This window comes from Microtus pennsylvanicus, chromosome 8 (genome assembly GCF_037038515.1).
Source record: "Microtus pennsylvanicus isolate mMicPen1 chromosome 8, mMicPen1.hap1, whole genome shotgun sequence".
Classification (NCBI taxonomy): domain Eukaryota; kingdom Metazoa; phylum Chordata; class Mammalia; order Rodentia; family Cricetidae; genus Microtus; species Microtus pennsylvanicus.
The window spans coordinates 80,802,071-80,829,693 of record NC_134586.1 but is presented as its reverse complement, the minus strand read 5'-3'; the positions used below and the strand labels follow the sequence as shown (position 1 = coordinate 80,829,693).

Sequence of the window (27,623 nt, the reverse complement as noted above, 5' to 3'; positions counted from 1 at the left end):
TGTTGGAAGCTCTTGAGTTCTTGTCATATGAGCTTTCTTACTGCTTTCAAATTAATTATTTCACTTGAGAGGAAAATTTTGCAGGCATGCAATCACACAAGATTAGAAATTTTGGCATAGATTCCATAGGTGTTAAGTTTCTCATTTCTGATTCTTAACCAACTATTTTAGCTTTAAAATTTTTATGCCTTGGGCACAAAATGAAAAATATAATCTGTGAACTAATAAGACTAAAATATTGATAATTACTTTTTATATTGTATTTTATCTCCCTTACTCAAACTTGGTATTTTCACAGTACTTTATATTTGAGAATATTTTAGAACTTTTCATATTTGAAATTGTTGTATAAATATCTTGGATAGTTGTTTCAAAAATACTTAAAATACATTTTCATTTGTTTATACACATGATGTCACCCACTTCCATCGTTCTAAAACCAGATTATTTTATCTCCCACAGGATATTCAGATTTAAATATTTGATAATGTAGTTTGTTGTATGTAAGCACTCAGTGGCTTGGAAGAAAGCATCTCAAAATAGTCTATTTATATTATGAATGTTGATTTAATGGCAGTTTTATCTATTTTTGAGAGATGTTATTCAAATTCATTTGTCATGAATGGCATTATTTCCCCCTTTAATGTCACATTTTAATATGACCTTCCTGCTAATTGATCTAATATAATTTCTTTACAGTAATGATAGTAACTCATTTTGTGATTATGATAAATGAAATGAATGGTTTCTATGATATAAGAAATTTGAGGAAATTTAATGAAGTGTGTTTTGTTTATTTTTGAAGTACAAAAACAATTTTATTAAAATTGGAAAAAAAAGTTCCAGGGTGGGAAAGCTGTAAATTTAGCCTCTGCGGAGAAGAGGGCTATGGAAAGGAAAAACAGCGAAGGCCATGCCTTTGAGTGATGTGGGAAGCGTCTGCAAACAACTACATGGAAAAAGGAAGGGAGCCAAAAGGTCCAAAGTACCAGGGAAAATATACTTAGGCTCTGTCTGACATCAAAAAGAAAGAGTAAGAAAGGAAGAAAAAATGAAGTTGTACCCCCTGAAGCGGAAACGTGGAGAGATGGAACAGGGTCCTGGCAGCCCTGGAGTGACTGCACCACACACAGGGGTTCTGGAGAGGAAACTACATTATCTCATTAAGGGGATAATTATTCCTCTCATCTCTTTCTTATGGCATTCCGTGATACTGCCTTCCTTAGGTTGATCTCCAAAACAAGTTGCTCAACTAAATTATGTTTTGTGTAGCTAGGTATATTAGGTCTCTCTTTAGGCCAGATGTAGATTTCATTCATTTGGTCAAGAGGAAATAGTTTTCCCTTAATATGTCTCCAAATGCTACTGTAATGCTTTTCCTTCAGAAGAGGTAACCTTAAATTCATTTACCAAGATATGTTAAAATTGATTGCTATATATAACCCATTTCCACCGTGAGATTCAGTACCAAAGCTTAACAGACTGTTTCTGTTTATTTGTCTTTAATGCTGAAGAAATTAGTCATGCTTTATTGAAATGAACCTCTTTTACACCCCTCTCTGCCATGTACCAACTCTTTCCACTAATTAATTTACAATAATAAGTAGATAGAAATAAATCCCTTTTCATTAACTCCTATGTTTTTACATGTACAGATATTAGTTAAGCCAAATCATAAATAAATCTGAGAATTTATGCCTTATTGAACAATAAACTGCTCAGAAATGATAAGTTGTTTTTTTTTTATCCTGCGTTATGTTGTTTCTAGATATCCGTGGGATACAGGAGTTTTTGGACAAAGTATCTCAGCAGGGAATGGATGTTGCCCTTCAAAAGGTGGAAAACAACATCAATAAAATGATCACCACCCTCTTTGACACCATGAGGATAGAGGAGTTGAATCGCTACCGAGACACTCTTAGGCGAGCCATCCTTGTTATGAATCCCGCCACAGCCAAATCCTTCATAAGTGAGGTAAGTAAGTATTTTCCTTGGTGGGGCATAGTACAAAAGCAAATACTTTGGAATGGACCCCACAGAGGACATGAAACCGAGAGGAAGAGAGGGAACATTAACTGCACACTCTCATTAGCACTAATGTAGGAGGCAGAGTGATTTGCTTGCTCATCTCATTTACCCCATATTGCCCACCTAATTAGCAGGAATGTCTATACTTTTATATTTAGGCATGTGGCCAGGACAAGTTTCAGAAATACTTATGTGTTTTCAAAGTGCTGTTGACCTGACTGAATCTAGTAAGTTTAGGAGTGGATTCACAAGTGTGCAGCTAATCCTTTCGTGTTGTTCATGTTGTTACTGCAAGTTAAAATTATATTGCTGAGAAAAGAATTGCTAAAATCAGACTCTGGTTGCCAAAGCAAAATGATTCCAGAAAACACACCACAGCTCTAGTAGTGCTCTGGGAATCTGGACCAAGACAAACAATTAAGACTCTGAAACTCTGCGAAGTGATGGTTTCTCAGCAGAGTGTGAGGCTATGTCTGTAAATGCTACTTGTATCTCTCTCTCTCTCTCTCTCTCTCTCTCTCTCTCTCTCTCTCTCTCTCTCTCTCTCTCTTGGTTTTTCGAGACAGGGTTTCTCTGTAGCTTTGGTGCCTGTCCCAGAACTAGCTCTTGTAGACCAGGCTGGCCTCGAACTCCCAGAGATCTGCCTGCCTCTGCCTCCTGAGTGCTGGGATTAAAGGCGTGCACCACCACCGCCCGGCCCTACTTGTATCTCTTAACAAGGCTAGCTGCAATAAATTTTAGGAAAAGTATTAGTGAGATTGTAGTGATTCAAATGGCTTTTCTGTACCCTAAAATGTTTGTGATTGACATGCAAAATATCTTGCCTTTTTTTTCATTTTAGTTAATTGCTTAATCTCATTTTATGATAGTAATCCTCACAGTATTACATACGTTCACATACTCATTTTAGTTTTATGGGCTTTAATTGGTGATTTTTTCCCTTCATTTTTCTAGTTTTATTCCATTAACTCTTTAAATCCATGTGTCCTTTGATACTAGATAATTTTGTGCCTATTAAGGATTTTGAAACAGAATATGAATTATTAAATATACAACAACTAATACCAGTTTCATTTAGCATAGATTTTGCTATGTTAATTTAAACACGAGATAACTTTGACCTTTGGTTTAGCAAATAATGAATTCACACTGAAGACTAGACTTTTCTGTAATAGAAAAACATATCCTATTTTCTAGTCTGCCCTTTGCTTCATGTGTCAATTCATCGTTTGGAACTGTGGCGAAATGTCTGAAGAGAACCTTAGAGCATGAAGGATTTGATGGTCTCCTTGTTCCAGAACTGTCAGTCCATGAGCTCTAGGCCTGAGGGAAGCTGAGAATCACATTTGGGAGCAGGAGGCAGAGGAAATCTGCCCATCTTTTGATGGGTAGGAAGCAGGGAGGTCCAGAAACAAACTTGGGATAAGGTATAGCCTCCAAGAAAGTATCCTTCTGTGATCTTCAAAGCTGTACAACAAAATCTGTTAACAGATTATTATAACAAAATGTGTTAACAGTTACCACCAAGTATTTCCTCCCATCAGGCCAAAGCTTGAAAAGTTTCTTTCCCTTATAAGATCTCCTGAGTAAATTGAGAGCTTGGTGATCTTGGGGAGGGTTTAAGAAAGGGAGAAGAGAGGCAGGGAGGGGAGCAAAGAAAATTGTACAGCTCAATAAATATCAATAAAAAAATGTTTCTTTCCCTTGCAATGACGCTGCCAAAGAAACATCCATCATAGGATTAATCCCACGATGAAGTAGAGCCCACACTGTCTGATCATCCCCCTTCTGAACACTGCATTTAGGACAACATATTGGATAAATCAGCATCAAGGGACACATTAAGTTCCAACCAAAGCATTTAAAATGTATGAAGTCTTCTATAAAATGGACAGTGAGTAGAAAGGGACATAAAATATAAACTGGATTAAGGAATGAAGTTGAAATATTTCTGGTATTTCTGTCTTGGGTAATCAGAGATTTCATTAACAAAACTTGTTAGGTTTGGACTTTGTAATGTGAGTATGAATTCACTGGGAGTAATCACAGAACAGATAGATTAAGTTTATCTGAGCTCTATTATGCTCACATTTCACAGAAATATTATTTAATGCTTTTAGACTCCATTTGGCCATGAAAGAAATAAGAATATATTGATATCTCAATATATCAAGAGTATAATACAAATTAATAAGATTTTATCACAGTAAGCCTCCAAAAGTACCTGAGGAGGCTTGATATTCAGAATTTTTTTTTCAAAACAAGGTTTCTCTGTAGCTTTAAAGTCTGTCCTGTAACTAGTTCTTGTAGACCAGGCTGGCCTCGAACTCACAGAGATCCGCCTACCTCTGCCTCCCGAGTGCTGGGATTAAAGGCATGAGCCACCACTGGCTGGCAATAAGGAAATGTTTCAAAAAATAGTAATGACTATGTTTTTTTTTCTTTTTTACTACATCCTCAGCAGGCATATAGCAAATACTTAAACTTGCCTCCCAAATTGCAAACAATATGAAGATGAATGATGTCACAGGGCTTGTTTACAGTTAAGCACTTATTAGGAGAAGCCCTAGGAAATAATGAACCAAAAAGAGGTGGCATGTTCAGGACATGTGCTAGGGATATTCCACAGTTGGAGAGACATGGGAAATAATTGTTCTGCTTCTGAGAGAAGAGGTGACCTCTAAGTCTCTAGTGGTTTTGGGACACAAATCCAGATGAGTGAGAGTCACTTAGTGGAAGATGGTCAGAATTCCAGTAGCTGGGAACTGGGATCCAGAGACTGTGAACGTTTTAAACTGGGTCCCAGAAGAATGTAGTGCCGTAGTAGTTTGCTAGAGGTTCACTCACCAATTATGATTTCCTTCAACCCTGGAAATGTACTTCCTCACAGTCTGTACTCCACATGCACCATACCAATGCACTAACACACTAACTCCACTCTGAGAGCGCTTTGTAATACTGCCCAGCCTTCTGTCTGTGATTTTCTCATGCTCCTTAGCATTGCCTGTCTGCATATGTGTCTTGACTATGGTATGTGAAGGACAACGTGCACTTTGTATTAGGACTCACCCTCATCACCTCATTTTACCTTGACACAACTTATCCCATAACAGATACTTTTAATGTCTATAACTCAATATAACAGAGAAAATAGACTTGTATCAGTACAACACAGAAGAATGCTGTAGGTTTGATAAGTGCATTAAGAAAAAAAAAGGAAAAAAAAAGAAAAGAAAAAATCCATAAATAAGTGCATTAAGAAAAAAAAAGGGAAAAAAAGAAAAGAAAAAACCATAAATAAGTGCATTAAGAAAAAAAAGAAAAAAAAAAAGAAAAGAGACTGATACCAAATAATCTGCCACTAGTGTATTTAGTGAAGTTTCCAAAAAGGGTATCAGTAAGGTCGTCATTGACGTCCATGTGAAAGGCCAAATTTAAAGATTTTGGATTTTTTCCCTCTTTTGGTCTTATTTCTTAATAAGAATATATCTAGTATCTGGTGTATCCTTGATATTCTCCTAGACACTAATGAGACAATGGCCATGCAGATCTACGACCTCTTTATTCCCCCTCTGGTTTGGTGCAAGGGAAGAACAGACGAGTCACCCTAGGCAGAATGCAATCATGGCAGAATCATGCCATTTACACATTGCCACCTTGGGAAATGAGAGCCACTCTCTGTTGTTTTGCAGAGCTCGAGTGTGATTATGGGAACGTTGTGGACAGAGCTTGTCCTGAGAAGGGTCCTGAAGCAGATGTTCTTTGGGTTGCTTATCAGACAAAGCACAGAAAGACATTCTAATCAGCAGGAAAATCATAGTCAAAAGAAAAACTTGGAGTGGGGGTGAGGTGGGGGATAGAGCAAAGCTGTAAAGAGTCATGGAAAGAAAATAGACTGTTGTGTTTTGCAAATTCACCTGAAAAGCTGAGTGTAAGTATTTTTTAAACTGTGTAATGAATAGTAGAAACAGAAGAGGGTTCATTATACAGTCTTGGGACAGCAACCAGCAATTAGTGGGGAGTAGAAGAAGGAACACTGACATGGTTAGGTCCCAGAACTTCTGACCCTCAGTAAAGAAACTGGCCAGTGACCTATTATTGCTGGCAGGTAGATGGAATCGGTTCAGACTTAGTTAAAGAAGTTGCTTTGCCCTTGATGTGTTGAAAATCAGTTTCAACAATTTTATTCTTACTTTGATCCTTGTCTTTGATTGCAATCTTATATTCCCATAATAATTTAATGTTTTCTTGTTCGTTCACACACAGCATCTTTGCGCATGATTCTTCCTTTGAGAATTCTCTGTTGTCTTTCACTTGGAGACATTTCCATAGCAACACCTCTTTTGTGTAGATGTCTATCCCATTGTCAATCTGAGCAACAGTGAAGGAATGGCAAGGGGAATCCAGGAACAGGTTACATTCTCTCCCGAGCTCACTGTGCACTGTAGAACCTGCCTGGTGCTGGCTTTTTCTTAACCAGCTGTTCTTAGAAGCCACAGTGCCAGGATTTTTCTGACCTGGGTTCTAAAGGCATGCTGACTTCTTTGGGAGGACCCTGACCTGACCATATCAATGTGCTAAAGGGAGCTATTTCCACCACCAGTAGCTTTGCATTCAAAGATTATGTTAAAAAAAACAAACTAATATGCAGTCGAGCAAGCAGGCTTAGAACTAAGTACATTAAAAAAAAAGTTATAGTGGAGGATAGAACTAACTTTGCAGAAAGCTAGGGTAAACACAGATTCAGAGTTTCCATGAGAATCTTGAAAGATGAATAACAAATTGTCAGACCAGCAATGTAGAGCAAATGACAATTCAGACTGTGCAAGCATGTGTCATAAAGGTAAAAGATCTCATTTGTCTAAGCTTTTCACATTGGAGAATGAGTTTCTTGCCTTCTGCATCTCTCATGCCGATCATCACTGTCAGAAAGAAAAACGTTTCTAGTTTTTAAGTTTTATTTACTTTTGGAATATTCTATAGATTCATATCATTTAGAATGTTAGGTCTTTAAGAGAAAAACCACCTGCCTCTTATGCTCAGAGACAATTTCCTTCTCTAGAAACAAATAATGTGTCTCCCTTGGCATTTCGGTGAATCAGCACAAATGTACACTTACAGCAAGGACTTTCATTCCCTTCAATAGATAGTCAGATTCTTACTATATGTGTATTCCTTGTACACTATTTTTCTTAATCACTTTCAGGATATTATTCCATTGATATCTGTGAAATGTCACTATAATTTTAGTGGTTGTATAATACTTCATTGCTAGCTCTATTTGCAGCGTCAGCTCCTTTTAGTCAGTTTATTATTTTGTTACATTCTTATTCTCCCTATGATATAAAGGCAAACCGAGTATGTCACCCACATCTGCATTACCTGTGAATGGAGTTGCAATGCATTTCTACGTTCCATTATTGCTAGGTCACCTATTCTATGCCGAGTAGGACCCACAAAGGTATTTCCCTATCCTCCTACACCTCTACTCACACATGAACGAATCCCTACCCATGTAGAATGTTAGTAGCACATATCTCTGACTTTGCAACAATGAATACATTTTTTTATATCTTCGCTAAACTTTCTGGTGTATGATAAAATATATGAATATGTTTACTACTATATCTTTATAGACTTTTATGTCAGAACAGAGGATTAAGATACATTTTAATGATGTTTTTCTCTCAGCCTCTGTGTTTATGTTTTCATTATTAATTTACTTGTATCTTTGTTGGCTACATTATTCTAAAGGCTTTTCCTTACTTTTTTCTTTCTTCTTTATTTTATTAGTTTTTTAAATTTCATTTTACATTCCAACTACAGTTCTCCTTCTCACCCAACACCCTTGAGCAACCCTCCAAAACCCACACACCATCCACTCCTTCCAAAGGGTAAGACCTCTCATGGGGAGTCAACAAAGCCTGGTACATTAAATTGGGGCAGGACCAAGCCCCTATCCCCTGCATTAATACCTAGCATGGCATCCCACCATACGGAGTGGACTCCAACAAGCTAGTTTATGCACAAGGGATAGATCCTGGTCCCACTGCCAGGAGCCTCTAAGACAAAGCTACATAACTGTCTCTCACATTCAGAGAAACTAGTTCAATATTAGTAGTTCTATCTCACTCCCAGAAAGTTCATTTGTACCATGTTTAAAGATGATCTATATGCTTTTATTTCTATGTGTGTAATTGTGCATGTGAATGCACGTATCTACAGAGAACAGAAATGTCTGAACCCTGGAAACTGTAGTTACAGTTGGTTGTGAGTCACATGACATGGATGCTTGAAATTGAACATGGGTTCTCTTCAAGAGCAGCACATGTTTTTAAGCTCTGAACCATCTGCAGCCCTACATCACTTATTGTTGTTGTGGTTTGGTTGGGTTGGATTTGGTTTGGTTAAAAGGATATAAACTTACTTGGTTGTTGATTTTTTTGTTTTAGTTTGTTTTTTTTATAAAAGGGGGAATTCATTTTCAGAGACTTTTGCAAGTACTAGTGTATATACTCTTTCTTATTTACTGATAATGCATTTAAAAATTGACCACTCACAAGAATTTATCTGTAAATTCAAAATCAAGGCTATAGCTACAAAAAAATGCCTCTTCACAGCTCCTGTTCCTTGCTGAGGTCAAACAAAAACACTTTTCTTGTTCACTTTACAGTCTCAAACTCTAATAAGCATTACATCAACAGTTTATAAATCACGCGCATGCACACATTTGTGTGTGTATATACATGAGTGTGTATGTATGTGTATGTGTGTGTGCATTGCTATGCTTCTCCAAGAGAATAGCTGGGTTCAGGCTTGAGCTATGTATGGTACTGTTTGCCATGAGTTCGGTGTTAACAAATTAACAATCTATAATAAACAAAGTGGCTTCTCATGGTGTAAATGGAGATTACTCATTAGTTTCCTGGCCACTCAGACCTGAATAATCAACAGAAACTATGTTACTTACAACACTTCTTGGCCAATGACTCAAGTGTATTTTTAGCTAGCTCTTATATTTTGAAATAACCCATTTCTATTAATTTATTATCACTGCAAGGATATGGCCTATGGGTAAGGTTCTGGCATCTGTCTTTTTAGCAGCTACATGGCATCTACCTGACTCTGCCTTCTTTTTCCCAGCATTCAGTTTAGTTTTTCCACCTTGCTCTATTCTGCCCTGCCAGAGACAAAAACAGCTTTTTTATTAACCAATGGTAATAAAACGTATTCCCAACATACATAGGGGTATCCCACATCATCTCCCCACTTCTGTCTAAATAAAAAGGAAGATTTTAACTTTAACAAAGTAAAATTACATATAACAAAACAGGTATCAAATGAAAATCACAGTTATATTTTTTTATGAGTCTAAAATTTTATATCTAATTTATCTTTTATCATAACTAAGGAAAACTATAATTATCTGTCTTCAACTCCATCAAAGACCCCAGAATGACATAATATTGCCTAAGTAAACAAGAAGTGCATTGTTGTAAGCAACTTCCAAAACTCTATAATTGACAGACATCTCACTGCCTGAATAGTCACCCACAGTTCTTCTGTAATGTTGGGGCATCCATCTTCACCTTAGAGGGCCATAGTATCTGGTAGAATTTTCCATGAAGCGGGAAATTTGAAAGATTGTTTTTCCTATATTGACAGTTTCTCAGTCACTTTCTTTTGAGTTCTGTGGAATGTCTGACAGACTCTTTTGTGAAGCCGGAACCCTGAAGGACTGTCTCATTTTCTTTAGGCAAGTTCACCAGTGTTTTTGCTGTGTTCTCTGTATGTCCAGTTTATACAGCATACCATCAGCCTGTCCAGGCAAGAGCAGCTTCTTGCCAATATGGCTAGCCTTGTCACATTGAAACAAATTCCATAATGAGTTTCTTCAATGCCTATCAACCTCTCTGAAATAATTGGCGCTGCCAGAAGCAGGTATGTGTCATTGTTGAGAAAAGTCTAAGTTATTAAAACATTTTAAGTTCCATATTCTGTAGGTCTTTGGAGTGTTGAAGGTTATCTATCTAACTGAAATATTTCTTGTATATCTAGAAAACTTAACTAACATGACTAAAAGTATGATTATTATAAATGGCTACCTATTAACTTATATTTTTAATTAGACATTTTGTTTTTAAATGAGTTAAATAAGCACAATGCCTTAAATAAGAGTAGAAATATACATATAACAAAATTGACCTTAAATTTGTATCAATAAATCAAAGTCCATACCAATGTAAAATATTCATTTCTATATCATATTCCATTTTAAATGAACATGTGTGAACTCAGTGTTATAGGAATGAAGTCCTGGATTTCCATTTTAGCAATAATAGAAGAGTCACTAATGTAAGAGTCAGTGTTCCAAGCGTTTTACCAGACACATGGACAGAAGGCACAAGAATCATCTGTACTCATTTCTTTCCCACTATGAACTGCTTCTTACTCTTTGCTTGGCTGGCACGTGTAACTCTGAGGGCCTCTGTCTAGCCCACAGCACAGAGTGCCTTGCACAGTCCTTGCTCCTTCTGGTAGTATTTAGGTGGGGATCTTCGGCCTCTAGATTCTCCAGCATTACTATTTCCTCTGCTTTTCACTATTTTATCATTTATTTCAAACATTTTCTAGATGTTCTCTTTTCCCTCTCTGGGTTACTGTCCTTTATACCTCTCCAGTCTGTCCATTTTAATAGGATTAGGGGATGATTCCTTTTAAGCTTCTTGAGGTGCATAGTCCAAAATGACATAAAATTTCAGATTCCTAGAGATTTAAACTTGCATAAATAAAAGGGACATAAAAAACATTTTTGCCTGGTGTGGTAGTTCATGCCTTTAATCCTAATAAACAGGAAGCAAAGGCAAGTAGATCTCAGGGAGTTCAGTCTCCACCAGGGCTATATAGTGAGGTCCTGACTCAGTAATTATAATAATATTATTAAAATTAATTTTATAATTTTTAAGAAACTATAAGCTATTTATTTATTTATTTATTAAAGATTTCTGCCTCCTCCCCACCACCGCCTCCCATTTCCCTCCCCCTCCCCCAATCAAGTCCCCCTCTCTCGTCAGCCTGAAGAGCAATCGGGGTTCCCTGCTCTGTGGGTAGTTCAAGGACCACCCACCTCCATTCAGGTCTAGTAAGGTGAGCATCCAAACTACCTAGGCTCCCCCAAAGCCAGTACAGGTCCAGTAGGATCAAAAACCTACTGCGATTGTTCTTGAGTTCCCATTCTTCCTCACTGTCGCTATGTTCAGCTAGTCCAAATTTATCCCATGCTTTTTCAGACCCAGGCCAGCTGGCCTTGGTGAGTTCCCGATAGAACATCCCATTGTCTCAGTGTGTGGGTGCACCCCTCGCGGTCCTGAGTTCCTTGCTCGTGCTCCGTCTCCTTCTGCTCCTGATTTGGACCTTGGGATTTCAGTCCTGTGCTCCAGTGTGTGTCTCTGTCTCTGTCTCCTTTCATCGCCTGATGAAGGTTGATATTCAGGAGGATGCCTATATGTTTTTCTTTGGGTTATCCTTCTTATTTAGCTTCTCTAGGATCATGGATTTTAGGCTCAATGTCCTTTATTTATGGCTAGAAACCAACTATGAGTGAGTACATCCCATGTTCCTCTTTTTGGGTCTGGCTTACCTCACTCAGGATAGTGTTTTCTATTTCCATGCATTTGCATGCAAAATTCAAGTAGTCCTTGTTTTTTACTTCTGAGTAGTACTCTAATATGTATATATTCCATACTTTCTTCATCCATTCTTTCATTGAAGGGCCTCTAGGTTGTTTCCAGGTTCTGGCTATTACAAACAATGCTGCTATGAACATAGTTGATAAATAAATTAAAAAAAAAAAGAAAGAAAAAAGAAAGTCATACAGTAGTTCTTGATTGTGCTTATATTTTATATTTTCTGAATGAGCATCTCATAGTTACATACTTCTTTATTTGGCATCAGAAGCATTAATGAATTAAAATGAGTTATTCCTTTTTAAAAGGATTTTCATACAAATTGATGAGAAACATACTTTCAAACATGTGTTTGAATATTCTTTATGTAACATTCTTGAACTTGGATAAACTATATGAATAAAATATTCTCACAAGTTGCGTAAGCTTCTTTATGACTTTCTTCAAATGGAATAGTATTCACTATTCTGCTTGGTGTTAGATGTTTGGCTGTGCAAATGGGCAGTTTCCATGTTCAATTTCAATGGATTCTTTCTGATGTCTCAAAATAAATCCAGTTATACAGCAAGTAGGGATATCGCTAAGGCTTATGTAAATAAAAATGTAAAAAATTAAATATAAAAAAGAAACTATAAGCTGTGACACCTTAATTTATACAGTACAACATATAGTATGTGACAAATTTTAAATTCACAGCTGATAAATTAAAGTCCTGTACAGATGTAGCCACAAAGTCATTGTTCCCTCCTACAGTGGCCAAGTCCTTAACCACTTCAGAAAGGATAATTAATTAATGGTTGAGGGAGAGTCAGAGTTTTAAAGCTACATGTTAGTGGGTCAAAGTGGTGGATGGGAGTCAGGTGCTGAGAGAAGTATTTGTAAAAATGACTTGGCACGTGATGGGTAGAGAGGCAAATCCAGCTAGAAGGGCTTGGATGGATAGGAATAATCGGAAAAGTGGAGGAAGAAAAGGTTAGGACTAGGGCAGGATACCAGTCAAATTCAGTAAGCCCCAAAGACTGAGAGAGGGCATTGCTGCTGAGTAGTAGAAACTGGCATGGGAAGTTAAGCGAGTGTTAAAAGGAAATTCAAACTTAAAAGCATTTTGTAAATGAGTTTTAGAAAAGAAATTGCTCACTTATAATTGTCATTGAATTGCTCTGGGAAAAAAATTAGGCATATGAATTGTGTTTGCTGCCTTTTTTATCCTGTCCCTGGAGCAATTGTGTGCCATTGAGTTACTCATACTTGCTTTGAAGTCTTAGACAGTTAATACATTAAATGTCTGTAGGTAGTGCTCCAGCTCTCATTCGGGAGCTTCAAAGTTTTAACAGAGATTGCAGTTATGTGGAGTTGAGCAAATTCACCTACTACAGCTTCCAAACAAAAATGTTGTCTGGGTGTGCCTGGAAGTGTTCTTGAAATGACTGTGTTAAGCCTAGAGCAGTTCTGTGACTTGATATAGGGATGGGCTCAGATGATGCTTTCAAGATCAAAGCTTTACACAGGAATAGTCTATGGTTATGTTGTGAGGGCAAATCTTGGTAGAAAAAAAATCATTGCCTACATAAAGTAAGTTGTTTTGACGAAGGATCTTTTGCTTCCAGTTTCATTAGAATTATCAAAACTCAGGTATGATGGTCCATACCATCATAATCTTAGTGCTGGGGAGACTGAGGCAGAAGGATGGCTATGAGTTTGAGCTAAATTTACAAAATGAAGTTGAGGTCATTCTGGAATAATTTGTTGAGACCTTGTCTAAATAATTGAATACTTTAGAAGCAGGAAGATTTATTATGTAGGTGACAATGGATATCATTTCCAATTTGGATTTTTCTTTGTCAGAATTTCATATATAGACCCTACTATTACAGAAAGTTCTTTTACTCTATAATAAGAATAATGACATTTATTCCTTAAGCCTACTTTATAAAATAGTTTTCATTTTATTGTATTATATCTAAATCATAGAAGAGTTTTGATTCTTGAAATAATAAAGTGGAATAGTTCTTTCTTCAAATATGTAAGCCCCTTTCTAGAAATAAGTCTAAGGGAAGGTTAAGAAACAAATGAAGGCAACTCATCCAAGAGATATAGAAAGATCTTTAGTCATCAAAGCTCTTCACTCAAATTGCTATGATACTTAATTAAACACTATGTATAGGGCTCTTTGTTTTTCAAAAGGAGATTATTTGGATACATTAAACTAAAGTTTTGAAGATAAATCCATTATAATTACATTTTTAAAAGAACATTCAATAACAAATTCATCAAAAGATATTGGTAACAGGAAAATTTCAGAACACATGCTAATAGACTGCTACTGTGCATTTCCTAAATGACATATGTGTAAAGAGTATAGCATAAATTGTAAGTTTCAGCACAACAGCTTTCCACATGACCAGCATTTGGATCATGGTCCTGACCCTACCTAGAGTACCCAGCTTCCCCTCCTGTGTCACCATGGTTATGACCTCCTCAGGCATGGTGACTTTTCACAGCATATTCATATGAGCCTGCTTACAGGTTGTGCATGAATAGAAGCATGCAGTTCATATTGTTTCCCTGTTTTTTTTTTTTTTGCTCATCATTATGTGTGTGAGAATCAGTTGTGATGAAGTGGGGTAACATCATTCATACTGATTGCTACAAACCACCATTGTGTGGTACTCCATCATCTGTCCAACCTCTGTGAAGTGTTTTTGCATTTTGCACATCAGAAACAGTAATCCTATGAACACATTTTCCTAGTGCATGTATATATTTTTGTGGCACAACACTGAAAATTACTGTATAAGCTGTCTTTTATGACCCTGCAAATAATCACTTAAAACGGGACCAACAACACTGCCTTTCCACAGATGAGAAGCCTAAGGAATGTCCTTCAAACATGTGTCTATCTAGGTTATGTAGACGATTATTTGCATTTTCCTTTATGCTTTGCTCTAGCAGTCACTTTCCAAATTACTGTACCCTCAAAATACATTCATTATGAAATGCAGTTTTTAGAGTGTGGTTTATTTCCAACTAGCACTTAACTCTATGAAAAGCATCTAATGTGAATACCAATATGTTATCTTTGAATATGCCACCCGGGACATGCCATCTGATGGTCAGTATGCCTAAGAATTTTAGCATTAAATGAATGAAGAAGTGAGAAGAATCTGACATACATATATATGTATGTTTATATTGTGTAGATGTATATGAGTGTGTGTGTGTGTGTGTGTGTGTGTGTGTGTGTGTGTGTGTGTGTGTTGGGAGAGGGAGAGAAGTAAAACTAATTGGCAGCAAAAAAAAATGAGTCAACTCTAAATTGTATAAAGTAGCTGTCAGACTATGAGCTAAAAGTAAAAAAATTTTCTTCTATTTTGGGCACTGTTTTGAGTTTTTATGTTTGTACATTTCATAGTTACCACAAGCCTATTAATCAATTCAGTGTTTGTCACCTTTTTACAGATAAGACATCTGAATCAAACATACATTGAGAGACTGTAGTGCATTTAGCAAGTAATAGTCAAACCATATGTAATTGGGGGTTTTGTTTTGTCTTGTTTGGGAAGTTGCTGGATATTTTAGACAGTGTTCTGTTCACAAAGTTCACAGCACCAAGTCCTCATAAATGATTTTGTAGGATCAAGTGTTCCAGTTCCTTTTCTGTCATAAGTAGCCGTCTGAGATGTACTGTGGATCAGAAGCAAAGCCACGTAGTCTTTTCTAATGATCTTGGTGTGTTTGGGGCAGGGGTGTCTAGCTCAGTTGGTACATGTTTACCTAGCATGTGGCCTGTCTTGGGATTGATCGCCAACACAGCATACAGTTAGTGTGGTGGTACACTTTGTTAATCTCATTTGTAAGAAGACTGAGTCAGGAGGATTATAATATCTGTGTTTTCTAATGAGACACTTTCTCAAGATATCTACCACCCTCTTCCAAAAATAAAAATGTGACATCCTGGAAAGATTAATTATGATGAATATTAATATGTATTTTTCATGCCAGTGATATTTAGCATAGGTAGAAACAGTGTTTGGACTAGCAGGTATTATGTATGATGCCATGAAGTCACGTGGGAGTGAAAGAATTTTAGAATCCCAGTGACTCATGAGATAATACTTCATCATTGGCATGACAAGGTCTATAGATATGTTGAATGTGAGCTTGCAGAACAAAAGATTACCGCTGATACTGCTTGATCTAAGGGATTCAACCTGCCAGTCATTTCCACACTGGGCTTACAAGGAAACAGACAGCAACAGTGAGATTCCCACAGCCACTTGGTGAGCAGCTAAGCTAAACTAACAGCAGGGCTTGAAGCTTAGAGTACCTGGGATCAAAGAAGGGGTTTGGACCACATTATTCCTCATAGCCATCCTCTCTACAAGCAAGGAGTACTTGTAAGTGATTAACAACTTAGTCATCTCGCTTGACCTTAGCTCTGTGCACAACAAGGCATCACAAAGTTTTGGAAGAGAGTCAGTTGCAAAGCAGACAGTGACTTTGCTAAGGTTTACATTTCTGTAAGTGCTTTCGGTGGAAAGCTCAGGGTGGTCCTAAATTACCCAACTCCCTCCATCATTTCTGTTTTTACTCAAGTTAAAATGATGGGCTTAAAAGCAATATAAAGCTGCAGGACACTCCCATTAATCTAGCAGACTAGCCTGCTCTAAGTATTGAATTTATATTGGAAAAGAAAGGGGGAATGATAAGAAGAAAAAGGAAAAGAGGAGGAAAGCAAAGGGAAAGGGAGGACAGAAGAAAAGAGAATACAATATGTGAGGCAGGGGCTAGAAGAAGAGACAGCATAAGGGAGCTAGCAGACAAACTTAGAAAAGCACATCTTGATATGAATTTAAAGGATGACTAAGTCTGACAACATAAATGAGTTTTCCTCCATATAGAGTATAACTAGCAGAGAAGTCTAGCAATTAGTGTGTCTACCTGCCTACATTTCAAATGGTATCTAATTGCATTGCCTAGCCTACCTTCCTGAGGCAGATTCATTGCTGAGAAAATAATAAACAAGGCATGGCCTGTTGATATGTGCTATTTGTAGGTTTAGAACACTGCTTTTCTAAACTGCAGGATACACTATGATATTGTCAATATCATTCCTCAGCATTTGCTGTCTTCTCAACACAACAAAGCATAACCCCAATCCAACCACACTTCCAGGCATTTTCATCAGCACAACTCTGTTAGCTAAGTCAGCAGCAGTGATTCTTAGAGAAAAGAAATGTGTTCTTATGTAAAAAAACTACTGATGTGAGTTTTATTTTACATGTTGTATGCTGTTCTCTCTCTCTCTCTCTCTCTCTCTCTCTCTCTCTCTCTCTCTCTCTCCCCTCCCCCTGTGTTTGTGTATTTCACTCCCATTCTACATGCTCTTTAGCACACAGAGAGAGGAGGTACTTGGTAGGATATATCTCATATTAATGTCCCCCCCAGATCATAAAGCCAATTTGAATATACCATTTCACAGATCACACAGTGAGGCAGGAGGTTAGACAATATCCCATTGTATTTTTAAGAGATGCTAATGAATACATCATGTTGTCAATTCCAAACTGTTTTCATAGGTTCCTATAGACTTAAACTTTTGAAGTCATAGAGTGCTTAATTCCATCGGGACACAATTTAGGACCAAATGTTATTTCAGTTAGGTATCTCTACAAAATTAAAATCATTTCCTAAAATGTTAGTACATGCTAAAAGAAATAAATATATTTACTCAGAAAGAGAAAAATAGATAACACTTATAGAAAAAGTAAATAGTAATTTTAAAAAAGTGTTGGTAAATATCCTCATGACTAATCAAATTGTTTTATAATGTTTGAAGTAGAAATATATTCATGAATTTTTTTAATTATTACAAACCTTCTTATTACCACTGTTCTTCATCAGATGCCAAAGTCTTTGTATGCTAAACTTCAAAGCCTATACCATTTGTTAATTCCATCAGGCTATAATAAGACCACTACCACAAATTTTGAGCCAAAATTGAAAAAAGCTTTATTACATGCTGACCAGGACAATGGATACTGGCTAAATTCATCACAGAAATAACAAGAATGGCCCTGAATTATACTATTCTGGTGCTTATAATAGTATAAGCTACACAAAGCTATACGATGTTCTCTGGCAAGCATACATCCTGATAGATTTCCGGCCTGTATACTTCCTGCCTACCCATGTGTGATCAAGCACATCCTGTAAAGTGGGGTCAATCAACATTGCTTATAGACGTGAAAACATGGGGCTTCTTTTCTTACATGAACAACAGCTGCCAACATTCTAGGAAGTTATCTGTCCTTTACCTAGTGAGGCTTACAGGTTTATCTATACTTGGGCAAGTGGGGCTAACAGGTTAGAGGCATATTTTTATTTTATAGATCTCATAAGCACAGTAAGTTAAACTGAATTTTAACCACCACACATAGTCAAACTAATCTATTGTGCTTAACACTTTCAAAGTACATGGTGAACTTTTGAAGTGAACTTTTCCAGAACTGTTCACTGGAAGCCACCTGATTTGAAATTTTTAAGAGCCTTTACATGTTATATAAATTAGAACTAAGCGCTATGTGATAGTTTGAAAAGGAATGGCACTCATAGACTCACGTGTTTGAATGCTTGACTCATAGGGAGTGAAATTTTTAGGTGTAGCCTTGTTGGAGTAAGTGTGGCCATGTTGTAGGAAGTGTGGCATTGTGGGGGCTGGCCTTGAGGTTTCATTCAAGCAATACCCAGTATGGCACACAGTTTCCTTCTTCTGCCTGCAGATCAGGATATAGAGCTCTCAGCTCCTTCTCCAGCACCATGTCTGCCTGCATGCCACCATCCTTCTCGCCATGACTACAGTGAATTAAACTTCAGAAACTGTAAAATAGCCCCAATTAAATGTTTTCCTTTAAAGGACTTACTATGGCCATGATGTCACTTCATAGCAATAGAAACCCAAACTAAGGGAGAAGTTGGTTCCAGAAACTGGGTTTTGGTTGTGATATGTCTCACCAGGCTTTATTTAGAGGAATGTGAACTTTGGGAGTTTGGACTAGAAATGCAGTTGAACACTTCAAGTGGGGCTTTATGAGCCATTCTAATCGGAGTGTGGAAGACACTGGTGTTGAGGGTAATTTGAACTATGGGAACTTGACTTAAGAGGTTACAGAGGAGAAGAATTTAATATGTTGTTTAAAGATTGTTCTTATGATATTTTTGCCAAGAATGGGGCTGCTTTTTGACCTTGTCCAAAGGAAGTCTGCCTGAGGCTAAAGTGAAATTGTATTGACAAAGGAAATCTCAAAACAGTCTAGTATAGATACTGTCAGGTAGTTATTAGTGTTCACAATTACGAAGACTTATAATGAAAAAAAGCACACTGAAGAAGGAAAAAATTCAAAAGGTATACTTCAAGGAGAAAGGGGGACTAGGAAGAAAAATGCAGCTAAATTCTGTTTCTGAAGATAAACAGATTCAGGAATGCCTGATCTAAACTGGAATAAAGGTAGGGGAGACTTCAGGGAAAGACCCCACATAGAAGCTTCCATCTTGTGAAGAGGAACTAAAGAACAGTTTAGGTCCTGGTGTGGTGAAACATGCTTTAAATCCCAGTACTCAGAAAACAGAGGCTGTGGATCTCTGAGTTCAAGGTCAATCTTGTCTAAGAGCAAGTTCCAGAAGAGCCAACCTTAGAACCTTAGGCAGTGAAGGAAACCATGAAAAACTGAAAGCTGCTGAAGCTGTAATTGAACAAGGCGGGGGGGGGGCATGTTCTAGGCCCAGAAAGTAGTAGAGCTTGGTAACTTCAGACACATACTTCTGGCTTTAGAGTCAAGGTTAGAAAAAAAGGGTTATGGAATTTCCTTCTATGACCAAAGAAAGTTGCTGAGACAAGGTGTGTTGCAGCGGTGTCCCTGCATAAAGCCTGTCTTATTTAGAGTATCTATTGCTGTGAAGAGATAATGCATCCACAAAACTCTTAAAAAGGATAATATTTAATTTGGGTAGCTTAGAACTTCAGAGGTTTACTAGAATATTATGGCAGTACATAGCTATATGCAGCCAGACATTAAGCTAATGAAGGGTCTGAGAGTCCTTAATCTTGATTCTCAGGCAACAGATAGTGAATTATGACACTGTGTGTAGCTTGAAATAGCAGACCCCCAAGCCCAACCCCACAGTCACACACTTCCTCCAGCAAGGCCATACATATCCAACTAACCATACTTCCTAATAGTGACATTTCCTAAGATTTTATGGAGGCAATAACATTCAAACTATTACATCCAATTACAAACAATTACTTTCCACTCCCTGGCCCCATAAGATTGCAACAATATCATAATGTGAAATGAAATTAGTCAAACTTCAAAAATCCCCATAGTCTATTAAACTCTCAACAGCATTTAAAAGTCCAAGGTTCAATGTCTCTTCTGAGACTCATGCAATCTCTTAACTGCAATCCATTGTAAAACCCAAATCAAAAAACAGATCACATACTTCCAACATATAATTGTACAGGATATACATTTCCATTTTAAAAGCTAGGAAGGGAAAACAGTGAGGAAACACAGTACCAAACAAAACAAAACAAACAAACAAAAATACAACAACACTAAAAACCAGCAGGGAAAACTCCAGATTCTGCCTCCATGTCTAGTGTCAAACCACTAGCTAGTCAGTTCCTCGACTCCTTTCATCATTGATGACTGTAACCTACTTCTTTCTCTGTGACTGGTTCCACTCCTGTTATCAATGTTCCCCTCCAGATATCCTACAGTTCTAGCATCTCCTATATTTTGGGGTCCCCAAGGCAATCTAGGCTGCAACTTCACAGATTTAAGCAATGGCCTCTCTAGGCTTCTATTCAGGGAAACCTCCTACACATGCCTGGCCTCAATGGCTTTCCTTAGCCACAGGGAAAGATTTCATAACCCCTTTATTTTCTTATTGGATTTTTAAAAAATACCAATCCAAGTCCCCACTCCCTTTCCTCCTTTCATTCCTTTCACTCACCCTCTCACCCCACCCACTCCAATCCTCAGAGAGGGTAAGGCACATTGCTTTGTGGAAGGTCAAAAGACACCCCTACTATATCTAGGCTAAGGCAGGTATACATCCGAAGACAATAGGTTCCTCAAACGCCAGTACATGCAGTAGAGATAAATCCTGATGTCACTGCCAGTGGCCCCTTAGTCTTCCCTAGTCACGCAACTGTCAATCACATTAGTCTTCATCCCAGAGATGCAGGGCTAGTTCAACATATGAAAATCTATCAATGTAATCCATCATATAAATAAACTGAAAGAAAAAAAATATGATCACTTAATTAGATGCTGAAAAAGCATTTGTCAAAATCGAACACACCTTCATAATAAAGGTCTTGGAGAGATCAGGAATACAAGGAACATATCTAAATATAATAAAAGCAATATACAACAAGCTGACAGCCAACATCAAGTTAAATGGAGAGAAACTCAAAGCAATTCCACTAAAATCAGAAACAAGACAAGGCTGTTCACTCTCTACATATCTTTTCAACATAATTCTTGACACTTTAGCAATAGCAATATCACAACAAAAGGAGATCAATGGATTCAAATTGGAAAGGAAGAAGTCAAACTTTCATTATTTGCAGATGATATGATAGTGTATATAAGTGACCCCAAAAACTCTACTAGAGAACTCCTACATCTGATAAATACCTTCAGTGATATGGCAGGATACAAGATGAACTCAAAAAAAAAATCAGTAGCCTTTCTGTATACAAATGATAAAAAAGCTGAGAGACAAATCAGAGAAACATCACGTTTCACAATAGCCACAAATAACAAAATATCTTGGGACAACACTAGCCAAAGAAGTGAAAGACTTATTTGACAAGAACTTTAAATCTTTGGAGAAAGAAACTTAAGAAGATATCAGAAAATGGAAAAATCTCACATGCTTTTGGATAGAAAGGATCAACATAGTAAAAATGGCAATCTACCAAAAGCAATCTATATAATCAATGCAATCCCCATCAAAATCCCAACACAATCTTCACAGACCTTGAAAAAACAATAATAAACTTCATATGGAAAAATATAAAAAAAAAAACCCAGCATAGACAAAACCATCCTGTAAAATAAAGGAACTTCTGGAGGCATCACAATCCCTGATATCAAGCTCTATTACACAGCTATAGTAGTGAAAACAGCTTGTTATTGGCATAAAAACAGAGTTTGACAAATGGAATTGAATCAAAGACCCAGGAATTAATCCACACACCTATGAACACCTGCTTTTTGACAAACAAGCTAAAATTACACAATGGAAAAAAAGAAAGTATCTTCAGGAAATGGTGCTTGCATAACTGGATGTCAACATGTAGAAGAATGAAAATAGATCCATATCTATCACCATGCACCAAACTCAAGTCCAAATAGATTAAAGACCTCAATATAAATTCAAACACACTGAACCTGACAGAAGAGAAAGTGGGAAAACGTTTTCAATGCATCGGCACAGGAGACTACTTCCTAAATATAATCCCAGGAGCACAGACACTGAGAGCAACAATAAATAAATGGAACCTCCTGAAACTAAGAAGTTTCTGCAAAGCAAAGGACACAGTCATTAAATCAAAAAAGCAGCCTAATGAATTGGAAAAGATCATCACCAAACCTACGTTAGACAAAGGACTGATCTCCAAAATAGATAAAGAACTCGAGAAATTAGACATTAGAATTCTAAATAACCCAATTAAAAAATGAAGTACTGAACTAAACAGAGAATTTGCACTATGTAGTAATAGGGCGGCGGCGGGGCTACATCCCCAAAACCCCAGCCGCCTGCCCGGCTAGCTTATGCCCCAAAATAATTACACGGAAACTGTATTCATTAAAACACTGCTTTGGCCCATTTCTATCTAGCCTCTTCTAGGCTAATTCTCACATATTAATTTAGCCCATTTCTAATCATCTGTGTAGCGCCCCTAGGTGCGCTTACCGGGAAGATTCTAGCCTATGTCCATCCTGGATCGGAGCTTCATTGCTTGCGTCTGCCTGGGAGCTGGGACATGGCGTCTCTGCTGCTGTGTCTGCTCCCCAGAGCAGAGCTGTCGAGTCTGACCTCACTTCCTCTTCCTCCCAGCGTTCTGTTCTGTTTACTCCACCCACCTAAGGGTGGGCCTATCCAATGGGCCTAGCAGTTTCTTTATTGCTTAGCCAATGAAATCAACAGATTGATATATGACACTCCCACATCAGCACTAGAAGAATCTCAAAAGGACAAAAAACACTAAAGGAAAATTTCAACATCCTTAACTATCGGGGAAATGCAAATCAAAGCAACTCTGAAATACCATCTTACACCTGTCAGAATGGCTAAGATCAAAAACACTAATGATAACTTATGCTGGAGAGGATGTGGAGTAAAGGGAACACTCATCCATTGCTGGAGAGAATGCAAATTTGTACAATCACTTTGGAAATAAGTATGGCGTTTTCTCAGAAAATTGGGAATCAACTTACTTCAGGATCCAGCAATACCACTCTTGGGAATATACCCAAAAGATGCTCAATCATACTACAAAGGCATTTGTACAACTATGTTTATAGTGGCATTATTTGTAATAACCTGAACCTGGAAACAACCCAGGTGCCCCTAAACTGAAGAATGGATAAAGAAAATGTGACACATTTACACATTAGAGTATTACTCAGCAATAAAAAACAATGACATCTTGAATTTTGCATGAAAATGGATAGAATTAGAAAACAGTATTCTGAGGAAGTAACCCAGACCCAAAAGAGAAATATTGTATGTACTCACTCATAAGTGGATACTAACTATAAACAAAGGACATTGAGCCTATAGTTCATGATCCTAGAGATGGTAAGTAATAAGGTGAACCCAAGAAAAATATGTATAAACCCACATGGACATTGAAAACAGACAGGATTGAATGGCATGGGTACATGTAGGTGGAGAAAGAGAGGAGAGCAGGAGGAGTACAGGAGTGGAGGGTGAAGGGGAGAGAACATGAGGGAATGAGATGATCGAGATGGAAGAAAGACAGAGATGAGAGCAACGAAAGAGATAGCTTGAATGAGGGAGCCATTATAGGGTTAGCAGAAACCTGACTTTCAAAAAATTCCAAGGAATCCAAAAAGATGAACTCACCTAGAACCGTGGGTAATAGAGGAGAGGGACCCTGATCTTGACTTGCCCTGTAGTCAGACTGATAATTACCTTAAATATCACCATAAAGCATTCCTCCAGCAAGTGATGGAGGCAGAGGCAGAGACCCACATCGAAGCACTGGACTGAGCTCCCAAGTCCAGTTGAAAAGTGTAAGGAATAAGAATATGAGCAAAGAGGTTAAGACCATGATGTGTTCACCCACTGAAACAGTCTATCTGAGCTAATGGGAGCTCACCAATTCCAGCTAGACTCTGAAGGAACAAGCATAGTACCAAACTTGTTCCTCTCAAGATGGTTGACAGTTACATGGCTGGGCCAGACTGAGAGGTCACTGGCAGTGGTACCAGATTTTATTCCTAATGCATGTATTGGCTTTTTGGTAACATATTCTCTTTGGATACATACCTTGCTCAGTCTAGTTATAGTAGGGAGGGCCTTTGACCTGCCTCAAGGCAATGTGCCTTACCTTCTCTGAGGATGAGATGCAGGTGGGGTGAAAGGGTATGTGAAGGGAATGGTTGTAAGGGAGGGAGTGGGAAATTGGATTGGTATTTATTTTTAAATATAATAAAAATGTTTATTAAATTTTTAAATTAATAAAAAACAGAGTATCAAACATTGTTGTAGAAAAATTCCACAGAAATTTTTCTAAAAATAGTATATTCTATTACTTTTTTATCTTGTTAAATAGTGTATCAAATATTTTTCTATAAAATAATGATTCATGCTTTATGGAAGGAAATAAACTATTGAAATAAATGAGCAAAAAAATACTGGCAAATTGAATCCAAATACACTTCAAAAAAATCATCCACCATGATCAACTCAACTTCATCCCAGAGATGCAGAGCTGGTTCAACATAAAAAAAAAAAAACTATCACTGTAATCCATCATATAAATAAAGTGAAAGATATGATCATTTCATTAGATGCTGAAAAAGCATTTGACAAAAACCAACATCCCTTCATGATAAAGGTCCTGGAGAGATCAGAGATGTAAGGAATATATCTAAATATAATGATAGCAATATACAACAAGCTGACAGCCAACACCAAATTAAATGGAAAAAAACTCAAAGCAAGTTCACTAAATTCAGGAACAAAACAAGACTGTCCACTCTCTCCATATCTCTTTAACACTGTTTTTGAAGTTTTGGCAAGAGCAATAAGACAACAAAAGGAGATAAAAAAGGATTTAAATTGGAAAGGAAGAACTCAAACTTTCATTATTTGCAGATGATATGATAGTATATATACCCCCCAAAACCCCTTTCTTTTATTCTTGATTCTCTAGGCAGAATCACATGGTCTAATCTACCAAGTTCTGCTGCTTACTGGGCCTGGAACAGTTTATCCTTGTTCAAATGAATCTATTCCAGCTTTATGTTTTCTGTCGTTTTCTTTACTGCCTAAACTTGACTGTCTTTAAACTGGATCCTTGGACTATGCTTGCCTAAAACTCAGAAATCCACCTGCCTCTATCTCTTGAGTACTGGAATTAATGGTGTGTCCTACCACACCTGGACCTAAGATTTTCTTTATTTCCTTTTCACAAGTTGGAAACCTGGCTGGGTGGGATCTTGTCCTGAGTTTACCACTCCTTTTATTCAACTTTTTCTTTTTTCTTTCTTATTTTTTAAAACAGGGTTTCTCTGTGTAGCTTTGGAGCATTTCTTAATCTATTTATTTATTTATTTTTTAACACAAGACATAGCCTCATCCTACTTCCTGGTGCTCCATTTTTCCTCAAATTGTATATTTTGTGTTTTTCCTTGCTCTTATTGTCTCTTTTCATTATATATCTTCCTTAGAGTTAACACTAGTGACCATACAACATAGTCTATATGAGACTGTTTTGAGATTTCCTCTGCCTGTGGAATTGATCCAAATAATTTTAGCCTCTTGTAGATAAGGGCAAAAATCAGCCACATTCTTCACCAAAATATCACAAGAGAAATCTCTAGGTAACATAGCAAAATTCTTCACCTCAAACCTCTTCAGTCACAATTCATATTTCCCATGCACTTACTATTTTGGCCCATTAAGCAGTATCTAAAGCATTCCACTGCTTTCCTAATCAAAAATACAGAAGTACAAATTCTTGCAAACATAATATGGTCTAGCCTATCACAGCAATGCCCCATCCCATGGTACCAACTTATGCCTTTGAGTTTCAATTGCTATGAAGAGAAACACTTATAAAGGAAACCATTTAATTGGGGGTGTCTTAAGATTTCAGATGTTCAGTTTGCTATTATGATGGCAGAATATGGTGGCATATGGACAGACATGGTGCTGAAGAAGAAACAGCAAATTCTACATCTTGATCCACAAGCAGCAGGCAGTGCTCTGTGACACTGGGTATAGCTTGAACATTGAAGACTTCAAAGCCCAGCCCCATGATAACACACTTCCCAACCAAAAAGTTCATATCGAATCTAATAAAGGCAGTTCTTATAATAGTGCCACTCCCTATGCACGTATACAGGCCAGTTACACTTAAACTACCACAGAATCCAAGAAAGATCATTGTAAGAAGCTGTGAATGTGGAGCCTTAATTGCCTTTGAGACCCTAAGATGTTAGAGATGCCAGGGCTGTGGAATACCTGCCAGGGAGAGCTCCTAACAGGAGTGGAACTAGTCCAAGAGGAAGAAGTAGGTTACAGTCAACAAAGATGAAAGGAGCTGGAGATATGAATAGTGCTTTGACCTTAGACACGGAGATGCAGAGTTTGGAGATTACCCTGCTGGTTTTTAGTGTTCCTTTGGTCCAGTATTTTCTCACTAGGCTCCCTTTCCTATCTTTTGGAATGGAAATGTATATCTTGTACCTTTATACTTTGGAAGTATGTTATCTACTTACTGCTTTTTGATTTTGATTTTACAGGAGATTGCAGTTAAGAGATTACATGAATATCAGAAGAGACTTTTAAATGTGGACCTTTAAGCAGTTTTGAGGCTATTATAGACTATGGAGACTTTTAGGTTGGACTGAATGGATTTCTGCATCATGTTATGGTTACTAGTCTCTTGGGCCAGGGAATGGAATGTGGCAGTTTGAATAGAAATGACCCCCACAAACATGTATTTAAATGCTTGGTCCATAGGGAGTGGCACTATTAAGAGGTATGAGCTCACTGGAATAGATGTGGCCTTGTTAAAGGAAATGTAGCATTGTGCAGGCAGACAGACTTGAGGTCTTATATGCTCAAGCTACATCCAATATAATACACAGTCTCTTTATGTTGCCTGCAGATCAAGATGAAGAACTTTCAGCTTCTTTTCTAGCACCATACCCATTCAGCAAATTCAGTGTCTGTCCCCTTTCTACAGATAAGAAATCTGAATCATATATACATTATGAGACTATATTTCAGTCAGTAAGTAATAGCCAAATGATATGCATTTGAGTTGCTATAGTTATGCTGTCTTTTCACATCAATAGAAAACCAAATAAGGACAGCCCACATCCAATTACATCATTTTCACCTTTTATCCATCTAAGAGGCTGTATAACTTACATTGACTTCAGCTATTAATTGACTAAATCTTTCTTACCCATTATTTCTTTAAAACTGCTAAATTTTCCTTTGGAATAGCCTCTCTCAGTCTATACCGATGCTCTTAGTTCTCCCTCTGCTTCTAAATGAGAATTCCATGAAGAGGTTAAATTAAGCGACATCAGAAAAATCCAATCTAATCCTATTTTCTGTTGTTAA

The 27,623-nt window shown here is 37.3% G+C and overlaps 1 protein-coding gene across 5 annotated transcripts in view; it reads left to right on the top strand.

Annotated features, from left to right (window-relative positions):
* Grid2 (glutamate ionotropic receptor delta type subunit 2) overlaps positions 1 to 27,623 on the top strand; it is a 1,369,063-nt gene that overhangs the window by 663,848 nt on the left and 677,592 nt on the right. For all 5 annotated transcript variants that reach the window (XM_075983936.1, XM_075983939.1, XM_075983937.1 and 2 more), the window contains one exon: positions 1,769 to 1,974. In XM_075983936.1, coding sequence (XP_075840051.1) covers positions 1,769 to 1,974 — 206 coding nt within the window. The remainder of the gene's footprint in view (positions 1 to 1,768; positions 1,975 to 27,623) is intronic.